Source organism: Cervus canadensis, chromosome 14 (assembly GCF_019320065.1).
Source record: "Cervus canadensis isolate Bull #8, Minnesota chromosome 14, ASM1932006v1, whole genome shotgun sequence".
In the NCBI taxonomy this organism is placed as follows: domain Eukaryota; kingdom Metazoa; phylum Chordata; class Mammalia; order Artiodactyla; family Cervidae; genus Cervus; species Cervus canadensis.
In genome coordinates, this window is record NC_057399.1 from 45534919 (window position 1) to 45551268 (window position 16350).

The window sequence follows — 16350 nt, forward strand, 5'->3', positions numbered from 1 at the left end:
TTCTAGGAAATGCACATGTAAAAAAGATAAATCTGTGAAGTCTTTTACTTGTTTCTGCCAATCACACCTCTTATTTTTCCCTTAGGACACCTGCATTTTAGTCATATTTTTGTTGTTGGCTTATTTTCAATTCTATATATTGTTATCCTTTTTTATTTTCCTCTGGCCATGCTTACCAAGTTCCACATTCCAAAGAAAGGCCCACCACATTTTCAAGTAGGAAAGATAAAGCAAACCGTTTTAACTACAAACCTCATGTCCTTTTCAGAAACTTAGAAAATAAACTATTATATATTACTATTTTCAGTAAGAAGCTGATTTTTGGTATTTTACTTTGTCTTTGACATAGCATTTATCATATTTGTGATAAGAGATAATCTTTGTAACTTAACAGAGAAACTATTCATCTAGCTAGTGTTAGCAAATGTAACCAGCTTGTAACAGAAATAAAATTGAAGGCTACACAATGATCTATTTTAGAGGAAGATTTCTATGACTTTCCATGGTTTAATTGCTGTTCTGAAGTTCACATTTTATTTCAAATGTCATGTCATCTACATTTTCTCTTAATGTTTGGAGACTATATTTTCTTTTCTTTTGTAATTTTCTCTGCTTGCTTTTCTTCCTCTTGTTTTTATTTTTTCCTGCTATTTTATCTTTAAACAAAGCATAATGTTAATTAATGTCTGTATTAATTTTACAGATATTTACCTGATGCCTATTATGTACAAGGCTTTGTGGAAGAGCTGACATTGTCTACACCTTTAGGAATAAAAAGGATTTTTAGGGAAGCAGAGGTAGGAAGAAGGAACTTCCAGGCAAAAGGGACAGGTTGAACAAATGTACAGAAGTGGGAGGATTTGCGGAATTGGAGTAAAGCAGGTATTTCAATTGGGCTGGAACATGAGTTTCTATTATCCTGGGACAGGAAGCAGATCAGGGAGGTCCTTGAATGCCATGCTGAGGAATTTGGCTTTTGCATTTTAATCCTGCTTTCTCTATATTGTCTATAAATCTGTTCACACCCCTTCACCTTATTGTCTGGCTCTGGGATAATTATTTTATCTGCAGAGGATGATGTCATGGAAATAGTACTGAACTAGGAATCAAGGACCTTGGATTTATATATTACACTTGGGTTTAATATGTGAATATTACAACCATAATTCAAATCTTGAAGATTAAACTGGTATCTCCTTTTGTTAAAAAGGCTACAAAAGTCATTTTGCTGCTAGAATTCCCTGTTTATCATGCCTTGCACACAGTAGGTCCTTAGTACATGTTTCGTTGAATCTAATTCAGTAACAAGTCTCTGAGATCCATGACGTGAACCCCAGCAATGTAGAGAAACCACCAGTTTAAAAGTGATCGACAATTCTATCCTCCCAATGCAGTTCAGTGCTCTTTTAACAGTTTGCTTGCTTGTGTGTTCATTTGTTTTTTCAGGGGGGAGAATGTCCTCAAATAGAATGATTTTATCCCGGAATTTTATTAGAATTTTCAAGCACACAGAATATTCAAAAGATATGTACAATGGACACTTATATACATAGCACTGAACATGGTAAAAATTTCTTGATTTCCTGTTTAGTACCAAGCTCTGAACCAGACTCTACAAACCCCTCTCTCCACTGCCCACAAGAGCTTTGCAGTCTAGAGCTGTAGTCTCATCATTTACCAGCTCAGAATAAAAACCAAACAACAACAACAAAAAAGTGAGCTCAGGAACTTTTAGCAGTTTATTTCCTTAGAGTGCTTCTGTAGGAACTAGGACAGCTGGGACTGTCTGGTTCAAAAATCTGGGTTCTTTCCCCTCCACCAAGCAGCCACTAGAATTCTCTGCTACTGGCCAGGACCACAGGTTCCAGCCATGTCCCTGCAGTGTGAGAAGTCCTGAATTAAGTCTTGTAGAGATGTAAGCAGAGACCTGCTAGTGCTTCAGGAAGCTAGAGATGAGTCAAATCAGATTTTAAATTTTGTTGCATTCCTTCCATTTGTAACATGCAGTGCTTGACATTTTGTAGGGAGAGATCACTGAGTATGAGATCTGAGACTATGGGACAGACAATTTTAAAAATATATCTTTCCCCTATAAGCAGCTTAAAATAGTGGATCAGAGTGAGTCAAGTCTGGGTCTCATGTGTTCCTGCTTTGTCTCCATTTACTAAGTTCTCATCACTTGCAAAGCCTTTTTTGCTTTGCATCCCTGAAAGTCTCCTTATATCTCAAAGTCTTTTTCAATTTCCATTTTTTTCTATTTGGATACTTACTCCTCACTGAGTCCTGAAACTGGTAATGATTCCTCCCTTCTCTGAACCCCTGTGGTCCTTTGTCTGCAAAAAGGCAGTGCTGTGTAGTGACTATAGACACAGATGACCTGGGTTCAGATCTTGAGTCTGGGAAATATAGTCTCTGAGTTTTAGGCCTCTGCGTTTCAAGAAGGCACTGGTTGATGAATTTTAATGGCTAATCTACCAGAAATAACATCCATATGAGGGTAATATGTACCTATTCATAGAGTTGTGAGGATTATATGAAATCATAAATAGAAAGTACTCGGCACATGCCTGGCACATGGGGGCTCTCAGTAAATGTGACTATTTTCATCATCAACTTCTCAGAAAATTATCTAAGGAAAAGTCAAACCACTTTAGCTATAACTCTAATTTTCCACCTACATATAGGTAACTGTGATGAATCCACTTATCACGAGGGGTTCCAGTTTCCTCATATATAAATTGAGTATAGAACTCATTCTCTACCTGATAAAATTTCTGTTCATATCACATTCAAGTCACATATGAAAGGTAATTTGAAAATGGTAGCAAATGCTCCAGTTGCTTGGATGTTAGATGGATATTAAGTGAATTGTACATATTTCTGCTCAAATCCCGTTCTGCCCTCTGAGACTAGCAATTGGCTTCTGGTAGCTTTATCTCATTTACTTTGATTTTAAAGAAATTCAAAGAATTCATTAGCAAATTGTGTGTAACAACTACTTGTCACACAAAATAAGCAATTTCAATATTTAACAGAGGATTATTTGACTTAATTTCAATAAACAGTCTTTAAAACAAGAAAAATAGAAACAATAGAGAAAAGCAACAGCATATACCTACATCACCAAATTGGACTGACCAACATCCAGACTTAAAAAGTACTAGGATTGTCCCTTGTTAACAGCAACTGGGAGTCCCAGTTGGGAAAAGATGCTGGGCAGTGTGTCCACCCCACAAGTGAGACTTCAAATTGCAGTTTTGGGGGCTCTCGCTTATGATCCCAGGCCATGAACTGACATCATCAGTTTGTGCACAAAAAACACAGCTCTGGGTTTATTTGTTATTTTTTTTAATGTTTATAATGTATGTTTCACCTTGTGAGTCACAGGTTTTTGTGACCTCCGGAGAAGGGGGGTGGGGCATTGGTCAGACCTCCAGGGGTTTAAGAATTTCAAGACCCACTCCTTTTCTTATCTAAGGTGCCACTTGCCTTGCTGTGCTTACAGACAGACGTGGAAGCCAGGCAGTGCCCAGGCAAATTAGAAGCAGGTCAGAGGCTCTCCTGTTTCTGAAGCCTGAACAAGACTTCCTCCATTTTAATTTCTATAACACATCCCCACTCTGTCTTTTTCTTCCCTTTAATCTTCAGATCTAGACAGGGGAATCAAACCACTTTGACACATGCCCATGAAGATAGTAAGACTTGGGCACTGCCATAACCACCTCCTTCAAGGGGAGCAATGAGGCTCTACAGAGCTCTCCATCACTTCCCACCCCTGAGTTCTTTCCAGAAGGTCCCCTGCCCTGTCTTGACAACAGTCACTGCAACTAGAGGGCCAATGGAGGAGGCCCAGCCTCAGGGAGAGACAGGTGGCTCCAGAGTGAGCACTGTAAGGCACTTTCCCCGGGGGGAGAAATTCCGAGAGTTGAGCTCACTCTTTCCTGCCATAAAGCACACTGAATGTTAACAGCTTGCTCCTGTCCAAGCTGGTGTTTTTTAAATTAAGTATTGTTAAATCCATACCATTTGGAATGATGCTTCAGACAGCTCTGACACTCTCTCTCTCTCTTGCTTCTGCTTTCATTTCACCTAATATATTGTGCAGGGGGCCCGTAAGCAGTATTACAGCAGCTGGGGCCCGCCGCCTCTGCTGCTGCAGCGGCTGCTGGTGCTCAGACGCTGGCAGATGGCTTTCATTTAGATACCTGGGGAGGAAAAAAGGAACGCAGCCAACGCCCTGCTCAGATGCCGTGAGAGGCTTTTCCCAGGCTGCTGCTAGTAGGGATCTAAGTTACCTGGGGTTTTATGTTATTTTCCCTCAGCACTGAGAAAGATTTTAGAAACGACAAAGATGAGAGACCAAGGAGCTGAAGACTAAAATAAGGTCCTCTCCACTGTCAGGTAATATATACCCACCATCAAACCTGAGTAGCCTGCCTTCACTGCAGATGTCCCTCTCCAGCCAGTAGGATACCACTGCTGACATCTGCACACACACACACACACACACACACGTATATATACATGCCGACATACAGTGCAGGAGACATAAGAGACATGAGTTTGATCCCTGGGTCAGGAAGATCCCCTGAAGGAAGACATGGCAAACCCACTTTGGTAGTCTTGCCTGAAGAATCCTATGGACTGAGGAGCCTGGCTGGTTCCGGTCCATAGGGTCGCAAAGAGTCGGACACAACTGAGGCGACTTAGCAAGCATGCAAGCATGCACACCTATATATTTACATATATGTATATGAAGTGGAAGTGATTTACAGTCAGAAAACCTTGCTCAAAAGCTAGTTCTAATGGGTGGAGCACAAGGTAAGTCACTTAAGTTTTCTGAGCCTCAATTTTCAAATATATAAAATGGGGTGAGTTCTTAATCAATTTTGTGAGGAGTCAAAAAGTCAAATGAGATTTTGAGTATAAAATCATTTTTTTAAACTTTGAAGATAGCACATAAACTTTATTAATTATCAGAATTGACCTCATCCCCCAAAACTAATCACCCTAACCCAACTTGATTTTGTTCTTTTTCTGAAATTATAGTTAGCTGGTTGTTTGTCCTGCAGGGTATAATGCTTGACTGTTTGTTTGCTTTTTCTATTTTCTCTGAGCAGCCACAGTGGGAAAGGAAATGTACTCACAAAGGGACCAGAATCATGATACTTTGTGGCAGGCATCCTCAGGGATTTCAACACATGACTGAGGGCTTAAATTAAAAATAATCATACTATTCAGTGACTTCATTGTGACCATCTTGCTGGACATTGACATGTTCATCAAAACTCTGAGGCAGAAATCTCTGACTTGAAATATCTAGCCAGCATTTATTTCTAAAGCACAAAGGAATCTAGACTGGCATACAAGTGGCTATTGACTATCCGTTGACCACGGCAATTTTTTAAATCTGTTCTTCTACAAATGGTATTTTATCATAATCATTCTTGCTACTCTTCCTTTTCCCACCACCTATTCTTCCCTTTCGATCTTCCTGATGAGTGATGTTTATATGTAGAAAAGGGAGGAAGTGGTATTAGATAGAATATTCCATTTTTTAGAATGAGCTGAATCTCTTTAAGGTGTGACACCGATAGAAAAAAACACCCATAGCAGAAAGTTCCAATGCATAAAGGAGAGATATATCACACAGCTTTATGAGTGAACGTTTATTTCAATCAAGCCATCTTTAATATGATCAGGATTTCAGATAATGCCAGTCAAGCATTTTTACATCTCCTTGTGAATACTCTTTAGCTTCTGAGCATTAGCTAGTTTTTGAGAGATTTGTAAAACTAATCTTTCTGAATGGGAAAAGCGTACTTCAAGAATAGACCTCTTTGTTGTGGACTCATACTATCCATTTTCTTAAGTGATGGATCCTTGTATGCCCTGACTTTCCTAATAGGTTGACACTGGGATGTTTTAAAGCTCTTCTGTCTTTCATTTATATTCCATATGAAATAAGGAATCTGAAGTTGAATAACCTGCTTTTCTCCACCTTTGTGAAGAGCAACACTACAGGTATGTATAGAAGACTGCCTGTATTCACATGCCTATTACAGCTTGATCAGATTTTCCCTATTTGTGTCTTTGATGCTTCTTGTCAGTATTTTTTTTTTTACTAATGAAAGGAAAGAACATCAATTCTAAAAGTCTTCTACCTCCACCACCTATATTTCTATCAGGGCTATCAAGAGATCTACACGGGAAGAACTTCCTGGTGACACACCTATGGAAATGTAAGGTCAAGTTTGCTATTTCATTCTTTCAAAAATGCAATGATTTCCTTAACAGATAAGGTGAAAGGAGTCCCTGTTTGACATCTGACACTTTTCTAAAACTGTAATAAAACCCCCCTCTATGAGAATTCAATCTTGCTTGTTGGTGGTTTCACCAGACCAGAAACTTCCTGACCTCCTCTTTGCTGTTGCTGGCCTGGCCCTGTCATCATTTCAGCAGTCGTCAGTACTTCCTCCAGGGCTGCAGTGGACAGGAAAGGTCACCTCCTTGTCCAACGCTCACATAACAGCAGAAGGAAGAGGAGCTGAAACGCCCTTCAGCCCTCTCTGCTACCTTATAGCGGCTCCGATAAAGGCCATGGATAAGGAAAAGGCTGAAACTGTTGCTTAAAAGTTTGGGAATTAATTGAGGATTTAATTCACCCTTTCTTTCTCTCCCCCTGCTAAAGCAGATGGTTGAGAGTTGGCACAGTGTCAAAACCAGGCTGTTTGTCAACCCGAATTTCAGCTCCACAACATCTCAGTCTTTGTTAAGGGCTTCCTTTTAAACAGGGGACCTAAATTTCCACTTGTGCCTTGAGCTTTAGTAAACCTGGGCTACTTTAAATTGTCACTTTACAAAGAGGTAACCTGCTTTTCTTCTTCTTCTTCTTCTTCTTCACATCAAGTCCTGAGTACACAAAGTAACATGCCTCTGTCTAGGCTTAGTGAGGACCTTTCCAAATTTTATACAGTCTCCCTTTTCTAAGTCAAGGAGGGAAGTAAAGAGGAACTTTATGGAAGAGGCATAAAGCAGTTGTACAGAACACGTTTAAAGGGCACGTTAAGTCCGTTTCTGTCTGTGGTTCTTTCCCTTTATGGCATATGTTATATATTGACAGGGATTAAGTTTCTCTCCTGAATGGAACAATACAGAGTCACAGGGCGCTACTGTACTTTAGAAAGCCCAGGCACCCTCACAGGCAAACAGCAAATAGAAACAAGCGTATCTCACAGCCTCTCACAAAGGACTAACCAAGTTAGTTCAGAGCACCGGGCTCTGCTTCATCTTTCGCAAGTCCGCATCTTTTGCATTTCTGTCCTGGTTCTGCCGCGGGCTGCTCCGCGCCCCTTTCTTTTTCGCCCTTTCCCCTCCCTTCCTCGCTCGCACTGTTACACTTTCTCGGTCCCCTCGGCTTTGTTATTCAGCATGTCTGATTAGCAGGAGCCTGATTGGCTGGCTGCCTGCTCCGAGAGAGATTCCATTCAGCTTACCCCCCACCCATCCACCCACCCAGCCACCCCTTGGTCAGGAAATGTGAGCGGGTCTGATGGAAGCTGATAGGCAGGGCTGGATGTGAGCACCAGTCCTGGATGTGACAGCAAGCAGAGGAGCACTTTGCAGCTTATTCAGTGTCCGATTCGGATTCCGGCGAGAATCCAAGCATGGAATGCTGCCGTCGGGCAACTCCTGGCACACCGTTCCTCTTGCTGGCTTTCCTGCTCCTGGTAAATGCCTTTTCGTTTCAATACATCCTTAGTGGCCATTTAGTCTGGGGGCTGTTGGGGTGGTGTGGACGTGTGTGAGTGTGTTTCACTGTATCTTTCTCTTCAAACGCCAGGTAAAGTAATTTACATGGCTTAAAAAAAAAAAAAAAGTAAAAACTTTTTGCAGAAAGCTAACCCCAACTTCCCAAACAAAATAAAGTCTGCAAGACTCTGTGGGATTAGCTAGAGGTATATAGGATACTGAGACTTAAACTTTGGGATCTACTGCATGGAGTTTGTGTGCTGAGGGCTGTATAAATGGTGGTGTGCATGCTTGGAATTTAGGTAACAGACATCCTGAAATCCAACTCATTCAACTTATGGTGTTCCTGTAATTTGTTTGAAGGATGGGCTGTGAGGGGCTTTTCCCCCACTGCCTTTTAAGAGTCCTCCTTCCTCTGTGCACATGTTCTAGGGAACCAGGTAAAAGAGGGAATGAAAGCCTTTCTATAGCCAACCCAGATTATAGTTCATAATTATGGCAAGTCATCTATGGATACAAGTTAATGCTAGTATTTATGAATTGAGGATTATGGTCTTTGATCTCAGATCTTCTCTTGAAGAAGGAAATGCTGACTTTGGGTTCGGCTGCTTTCCACAGTCACAGTGATAAGATGCTCTGCTCTGGAACGTCAGTACACACTGCATTTTTGACTCGAAGTAAATGTTCCGTTGTGACTCATACTTGGTTTTATGGGCAGAAAATGAACCTTTACTGTCCAAAAAAAATCGACACTGAAAATATTAATAGCAATGCACATTTTTTTAAACCAGTGTTCTGGGCAGGCAGCTTTGTAAACCTCATCTGCAGGTTTGATTCCAAAATTTGCACACACCGAGTCCAAACAAACGTGATTGTAGCTCTCCCTGTCACATTTCTGGAGAGCCAGCCCTTCCTCAGAAGGTAACCAGGCAAGAAGGGAAAAGGGGGAAATTGTAACGCACCACACGTATAGGTCACATTGATTCATTGAAGATGAAGGAATGTTTGTTCTGATTAGACTCTGAAAAATTTGATCTGCACTGTAATTTTGAAGGAGGGAAGCAAGCTATTTAGCATAAATTTTAAAACTCCAGGAAGGCTCATCAGCTCATCAGACAGTGATTAAATATGTTAACATTCCGCTTCTTATTTGCATCATTATAGCCAAGAAGTCATAACGCTACGTTGCAAAAGCTGTAAATACGGAAATATATTTTCAAGTGCTCATAGAAATTTAAAGGCAAACTGAATTTTAAGCATGAATGGACTGTAAGTTTGGGGCTGTTCTAAGGAATATAAAAAGCAGAATGTTTAGGTGTGCTTTATGACTAGTGGGGCAAGCAATTTATGAAAGGTGTCTCATTTTTTCCATATGGGACGTGTTACTTATATACACACCATTAGTTTGCCTCGTCTTTCCTTCTTTGTGATTTTTTGAAAGCATGGGTTATTTTCCCATTTAATTACATCATGAAGCAAAATTACCAGTACACAGTACTTTTTTGATATCTTCGTATAGAAGTATGATCTCATTATACTTTGGAAAAACTTGCCCATTCAGGAATAGATTGTTTTCACTGCCCACTTGGTAAAGTGCAGTATATTTCTCTTTGATATTTTTAATATTCATATATGTGTTTGAGCATCTAATGACACTTATGTGGATAAAAAGGAGTGTTTGCTTATTTCAGATTTGAAACATAACACATCTTTGGTTTAAATTACAATAATTATACTGTGAGGATAGAAGGAAATAAAACCCAGGCTTGTTTTATGCCTATATTTAAATCAATTGGGATTCTGAAAGTTAGGCCAGAAAAGAAAGAACTGTCTGGTGAGTGCCAAGATATAACCCTGTACAGAGTAACAATGTTAGTAGTACCTGCCATATATTGTGTGTCCGAATGTGTCAAACACAAGGTCAGTTGTGTGAAAAGCATTGCAGTGAATTCTCACAGTAATCTTGCAAATAAGGCATTGTTAAACCCATTCTGCAGATAAGGAAGCAAGTTCATATTTGAACTCAAAGGGGAAATAATGGAGAGAAAATGACTTGTTTGGTTTGTACTATGGTCACAAAATGTTTAGTAGTGATGGAAGCAATGACATAGGTTGGTCTCTAGTCTTTATTGGAGGTCTTTTTGCTTCATCTTGGCCACTAAAGATGTGTGCAACATTATGGGCACTTGTCACACTTGCTCATTCACTGTCCCATGTAGCTTTGGAGCCAAAAGTAAGTTATTGGCCCATGATCAGTAGTTGAACCGGAAGTGTGACATTTTCAGCTCAACCTTCAGTCAGGATCTAGAAATGGAACTGGGTGGCTTATTTTTCTTATAATTGTTTGGTACATTTTAAGAGTCTGTCTAATCTTAGAATTAATTTAAGCACTTTTTAAAGCTCACTTTTTACTTAATGGAAAATAGTCTGTTTGTTTAGTGGCAGAGCCCAGTTTCTACTTCAAAACACAATGAAGTCCCTGTGTCACTTATATCTATTTTTGGTTACCACCCACATTTGCATGCAAAGCTCATACATCATAGACTGCTATTTTACTCTGCACACAGTAGGACAGTAGTGCTGGGCAAGAGATTTTATTCTGACATTCAGGTCAAATTAAGCCACAAAACTCCACGTTCCCCATCTCCCCACCCTGTTCCCCTTTCTCCACTCCCTCCTTTGTCCCAATTGTTTAGCTCAAAAGGAATGTGGGGGGAAAGCATGACCGGCCATTGACATATGTGTCCATCCAAACTTGAAGTCAAATCTCTTCTTGTCAGAAAGGCATTTAATCAAATTTGCATTTGCTTTTTGTTTCTTTTAAGTGGTTTTAAGCTTTTTCGCCTGCTATTGTGGGAGTTGCAAGGGTAACACTCAGAATTATAATAAAGTACATGTGTTTTTCTGTTGAATTTCTTTTTTTTCTCTGTACTAATTTATACATGGAAACTAGTCAAACACAATAGCCCATTCCCTTCAGTCGGTCTGGCACTCTCCTCCACTATTATCTAAGTGGATCTATCTTGGATGGTGATAGCACCATTAGCTTGTGGAATGAATGTTAAGTCCTTTATTTATAGAAGACTGTGGCCTGCTCCAATAAAGTGTGTGTATGTGTGTGTGCATGCATGCACAAGCACCTTTCTATAACTATTTACATCTATTTCTTACTATGATGCCTACATTGTCCTTAAATCAAACTTAAGGATATTTCAGGTAACCTGGAGAATGTAACAAGGCATTTCTTTAAACATTATTTACTTCATGTTTTTGAGTCATTTCTTATCTAGACATAGTCAGCTTCATTTTTGTTTTCTCCTGTTTTAGCATTTCAGTCAGTTTCAGAACCACTTTCCAGTCTCCATTATTATTTTCATGTGAACCAGTTCTAGAGCTTCATATAAGTTGAGAGAAGTGTGTCCAATAGTAGTCACTAGTGAACTAAAAACGAATCCTTTTACTCCAGGCAAGGTTTTCCTTAAAAAACTGTGGATATTTTAAAGACGTTTGAAAGAGAGAGAATGAATAAATAAATGTATTTGTGCATTCATAGGAGTGTTAAATACTCTTTACCTATATGTTGATTCCTCTTTACATATGTATGTGGATAAAATGGAAAGCAAATCTCTAGCAGACCATGGGAGAGGCAATTACTCAAACTTAGGAGTGTACAGAGTTCATTCTTATATCTTTAAAACAAAATTAAAATCAAGGTATGTGTAGTTTTAATCAGTGAAATGTAGATAAACCCTGTTCTTGCTACTCATTTTTAAGCCCATTTTGTTGGCACATTTTGCACAGGATGTATGTTTGCATGGGACATGGTCTGCTAGTTTGGTTCTCCCCTTTATTATGGCTTAATCAAAATATAATTTTAAACTCTTTCGGAAAAAAATGCAGTATCCTGTGAATTTCTGCATGTCCTATAGTATCTACTAGAATATCTTGGATAGTACAGGCATCGTAACTGTTTGTGAACTAAATTCAGAGAGCAAAGGATGCAAAGAAACTCATACAATTCTAATTCTCAATATATTCAGGGTTTCCTAACTTCATATATGTTGCCCAGTTTCTTTGGTGAAGTGACAGCTCTGCTTTTAATTTGTCTATTTCAGGTTCCAGGTCTCACTGGAAATAAGTTTCATTCTGCCCTTCTCTCATTGTGCATGTTCTATTGTTTCTTGCGTTCTCCTGAGTAGAGTGACTCGGAAGTAACCTCTTCGTAGCTGGAGGACCATAGTGTTTTCTTGAGTGAGAGCATTCCTTAACTATAACCTACTGGTGAAGCATGTTGAGATAAACACAGGAAAATGTGTCTAACTCCAGTTTGAGAGTCTTGCTGTTTGCACTGATTTTCTTCATCTAGAGAGCGGGCTTCAAACTTTGTGTTTTCACCAGAATGAGACAAGTTCATGTCATCTTCTGTCAGCGTCATAAAAGCCACACCATGTGGTTGAATTTTGGCTTGATTGGCAGGACAAGCTCATGAGCGGCTTAGGACTATGCTTAGGCATAGCAGAGGTGATGTAAGTCCGAAAGGATCTAATTGAAATAGGCCAGCACAGCTGTGTGGGGAGCCTGCCTGTTAACTGGGTAAGCTGTTGCTATCAACCCCTTCTTTCCATGAGCTCAAAAATAAATGACTAAATCTCCCCAATTCCCAGACTTCAAGGTGAAAAACTACATCAAATAAAGCTTAACTGTTCTGGTTCCTTCTCCCAGGGACTTTGCTAACTGGGAGCACCCAGCATGTTGAGCAGTTTTCTGGCCATGTCAAGAAGATGTCTCAATGGTAGTAGTCTGCAGCCAACAGTGACCTCCGGCTTTTTGTTCCTTGTATTTCCAGAAGCTCAGCATTTATAAATCAATTAGACTATTTTCCTATACTTGTTAAGAGTCTCTCTTCCAGTCATAGAAATATATCTTATCTCAGAAACCCCTATAATCTTCATTTGAAGAAAAACTATAATTTCTTTTTAAAGTTGAAGATTCCAGTGTTTCTCTCAAGTATTTTTTTTTTAATTGGAGGACGATCGCTTTATAATATTGTGCTGGTTTCTGCTATACAACAATGCGAATCAGCCATAAGTATGTGTGTGTGTATATGTGTGTGTGTGTGTGTGTGTGTGTGTGTGTGTATATAAATCGTCTCCCCCTTGAGCCTCCTCCCACACCCCCTCATCCCATTGCTCTAGAGAAATGTGAGCTAAGCTTCCTGCGATTTACAGCAGCTCCCCATTAGCTGTCTATTGTATACAGGGCGGTGTATCTATATCAGTGCTCCTCTCTCGATTCATCCCAGCCTCTATATTTTTTGTTTGACTACCCCACCCTAAATTCCATCAATGTATAGTCAGCATTTAGTAATTGCTTGTCAGAGGCATACGTAATTCATTGTATTCTCAATAGTATTTTAAAATGTAATTTCTTCTGGTCTTGTGCTTCCTTATATTTATTTCTGTCATTTGACTTCTTATATTGTACTTGTGTTTCCATCTCCATCAACAAACTTGTGGATGACAGCAGAAGTGACTTGTTCCTCCTACCTTTTTCAGAATACCTGGTCTCAGTAAATGTTGTTGAATGAGCGAGTAAATGGATGAATAAGAATAATTTGGTAAGAAAATATGAGAAAAGGATACAGTACAGGTAGCAAGGGGAACATGTGAACGTTCATTTCACATGGGAGGAATTTCATCAATTCTGGTTTTAGTAAGACCAGATCCATAAACCTAATACATTCAAAAGAGAAGTTAAATATTTTGCTTTCTTTCTCTTCACACAATGAAAAACAATTGAATGACAGCCCTTTTTAGTGTTGTTAGAATGAAATTTGCACCTTTCATATCTTTTTGTAATCCATTTAGTTCTCAAGGAAAAAAAATGACACATTAGCCACAGTTTTATGAAACCAGAAGGTAGTTATAATTGCTCATTTTAGCACAGAAAATATCATGGAATCACCAAAATTCATTTCTTTTTACCGCTGGGCACAAAGATAAACTTTCTTTCCCAGCTTTGTCTGTAATTAGTTGTTCTATCATGATTGAGTTCTAGTCAATGGAATGTCATTCGAAGTGATATATGGCACTTCTCAGCTTGATGTCATCCACATAATCCTCTAAATAAGTAAGAACTCTCTTTATATACCTGCTGGATGCAGAGAAGCAAGCAAAAACTTCAAGACTCTAGAAAACAGTAAAGGCACCAAATGTAAGGCCTCATCCCTGAATGACTACATGTGGCCAAGTCCTACAGTACCACTCTCACAGAACTGCATTTGTGAATGTTCATTTAACCTTGAGCAAGCAGTAAACCTTTGCTGTTTTAAACAGTGAGATTTGGGGCAATGTGTTGTTTGTTATACTGATAACCTTCTTAAATACCATATGCTTTATATTTAGATGGCATGCATGCTTACAAATAGTACTAATATCACTTTCCATTTTTTTATATGGGAAAATTAAAATGAGGAGATGCCATGTCACCCTGATAGTGGTTTAATCTGTGTGGTTTGTGACTTTTACATACTTAGAGTGCTCTAAAATAGTTGAGGGTCTGTGGTAAAATAGGAAAATGGGTTCATGTCTTTTCTTCTTTAATTTAATTTATTATTTTTGGCTGCATTGGATCTTTCTTGCTGCGTGTGGGCTTTCTCTAGTTGTGGCGATTGGGGGTTACTTTTGTTACAGTATGTGGGCTTCTCATTGTGGGGACTTCTCTTGTTGTGGATCACAAGCTCTAGGGTGCATGGGTTCAGTAGTTGTGGCACTCAGGCTTCAGTAGTTGCAGCACACAGGCTCTCAAACACAGGCTCAGTAATTTGTTACTGCACAGCATGTGGGATCTTCCCAGACCAGAGGTCGAACCTGTGTCCCTTTCATTGGCAGCTAGACTCCCAACCACTGGACCACCAGGAAAGTCCTCCATGTCCTTCTTCAAACAGGAGCGAATTGAGCAGTAAGAAATAAGGGGTGTGGGGAAGGCATGACTATGGTAAACAGTTCTAATCTCATGGAACAGAACAGGATCACACACCCTGACCAAGAACACCGACCCTCACAGATGCAAGGCAAGGGCAAAGACTGAGGCACAGCTGATGTAGCTTCAAAGAGAGATGTCAGAAAATAAAGGAGTAGACGAGGACAGAACGGGGAACAGCCTCACACACACACACACAAAACATTTCACACAGTAACATAAAGTGAAACACACTTCTTGAGTACACCTAGCCTCAACCTACTTTGATACATTTTTCTAGAAGGTGTCCAAGTGTCATGAAAGAGTCCATCCCACCTAACTCTCTAGCACACCGGGAGAGGAAAACAGAGCCCTGGATGAAGTGTTTTTGTCATCTCCAAAGTAATATAAAACTTCAGGTGGTTACTTTCATTCATGTGAAAATCACTTATCTATCATCAGCTATATGCCCAACACAGAGCCAGGTTCCATGGAAGATAGTTTACAGCAGTCCTTGTAATGAGGAGCTTGGTAGTGTGTTGGACATTCTGTTGTCAGAGTTTTTTTTTTTTTTTTTTAATTTTCAAAAAACTCTTCTGTAAGCAGAAGCTTTGTTATGGATATAATGATTTTCAGTTACCCCACAGGATGGTTCATTTTGCACTGCTCTCCCTACTTAGACACTGGCTGTTTAATCCCCTCATCCGGGTAAATGTGACTTATGACTTCCCACAGATTATCAATGTATTATCTTATGAATATTATCAGTCAGTATTTGACTTCAAACATAAAAAATTTTTGTCCAATTTCTGTAGTTCAGAATATGTACTTGTGTAGCAGTACACACATTATAGTGTCTTAGTTAAGGTAAATTCCTTGGGAAAAAAAACTTTTCTCAAAGTAAATTTTTATCATTGTGAAAATTATCAATAATTAAGTGTGACCAATACCTAAAGAGTTGTCATCTGCCCACTATCATTGGGGCATCATGATGACAGACTTCATTCTTATGTAGTTTCCACTCCATTGTGCTTATTTTGTAGTAACCAAAATCCAGGCTAAAATAAGCATATTACATTTGGAATCACATTTCTGTAAGTGCAATTAGTATAGTAGGTTACATCTCCCTACCTCACTAGATTTTTATCTAAAGTTCCTATTAAAATAAGGTGATTACAACAAAATCCAAAAGGCCTCGTGCATAGAAGGGGGGGTGGATAGTTCAGAGAAAGGGAATAGCAGAGAAGTCATGTGTGAGCATATGCCATTTATAATTGGGAAGATTTATTCCACTTCTGAGGCAAGAAATTGCAGGACTCTAATAGTTTCACCACCTGTGAATTATTTGGGTGCACCCTCATAAGCGGGTTCTTTCTTCTGTTTGTTTAAAGAAATAAGTGGTATGTTCGCCAATTCTACACTACATTAATTTTCACAGAGTTTCCATTTTCATCTTCATTGCTTTTTCAGATTTTTTCCCAAAGCTTCTGCCATTCTCCAACTAAACCTTTGGGTATTTTCTCCTTCAATTTTCGTCCGGGGACTTTCTCTAAGTCAAGTCAGTCTGTTGGCATAAATGTTGCAACGAAGGAGGGAAGGAGTGCGATAACCTAAGACATCCTGGCATAAATCCCAAGA

General features: G+C 39.3%; 1 protein-coding gene across 1 annotated transcript in view; it reads left to right on the forward strand.

The window, feature by feature from the left end:
• Window positions 1-7219: 7219 nt before the first annotated feature.
• The window catches only part of ADAMTSL1 (ADAMTS like 1), a 505479-nt gene continuing 496348 nt past the window's right edge, over window positions 7220-16350 (forward strand). Inside the window, 1 exon segment of the mRNA XM_043486937.1 lies at window positions 7220-7730. Within this exon segment, the coding sequence (XP_043342872.1) occupies window positions 7668-7730 (63 nt within the window). The 5' untranslated portion in view covers window positions 7220-7667.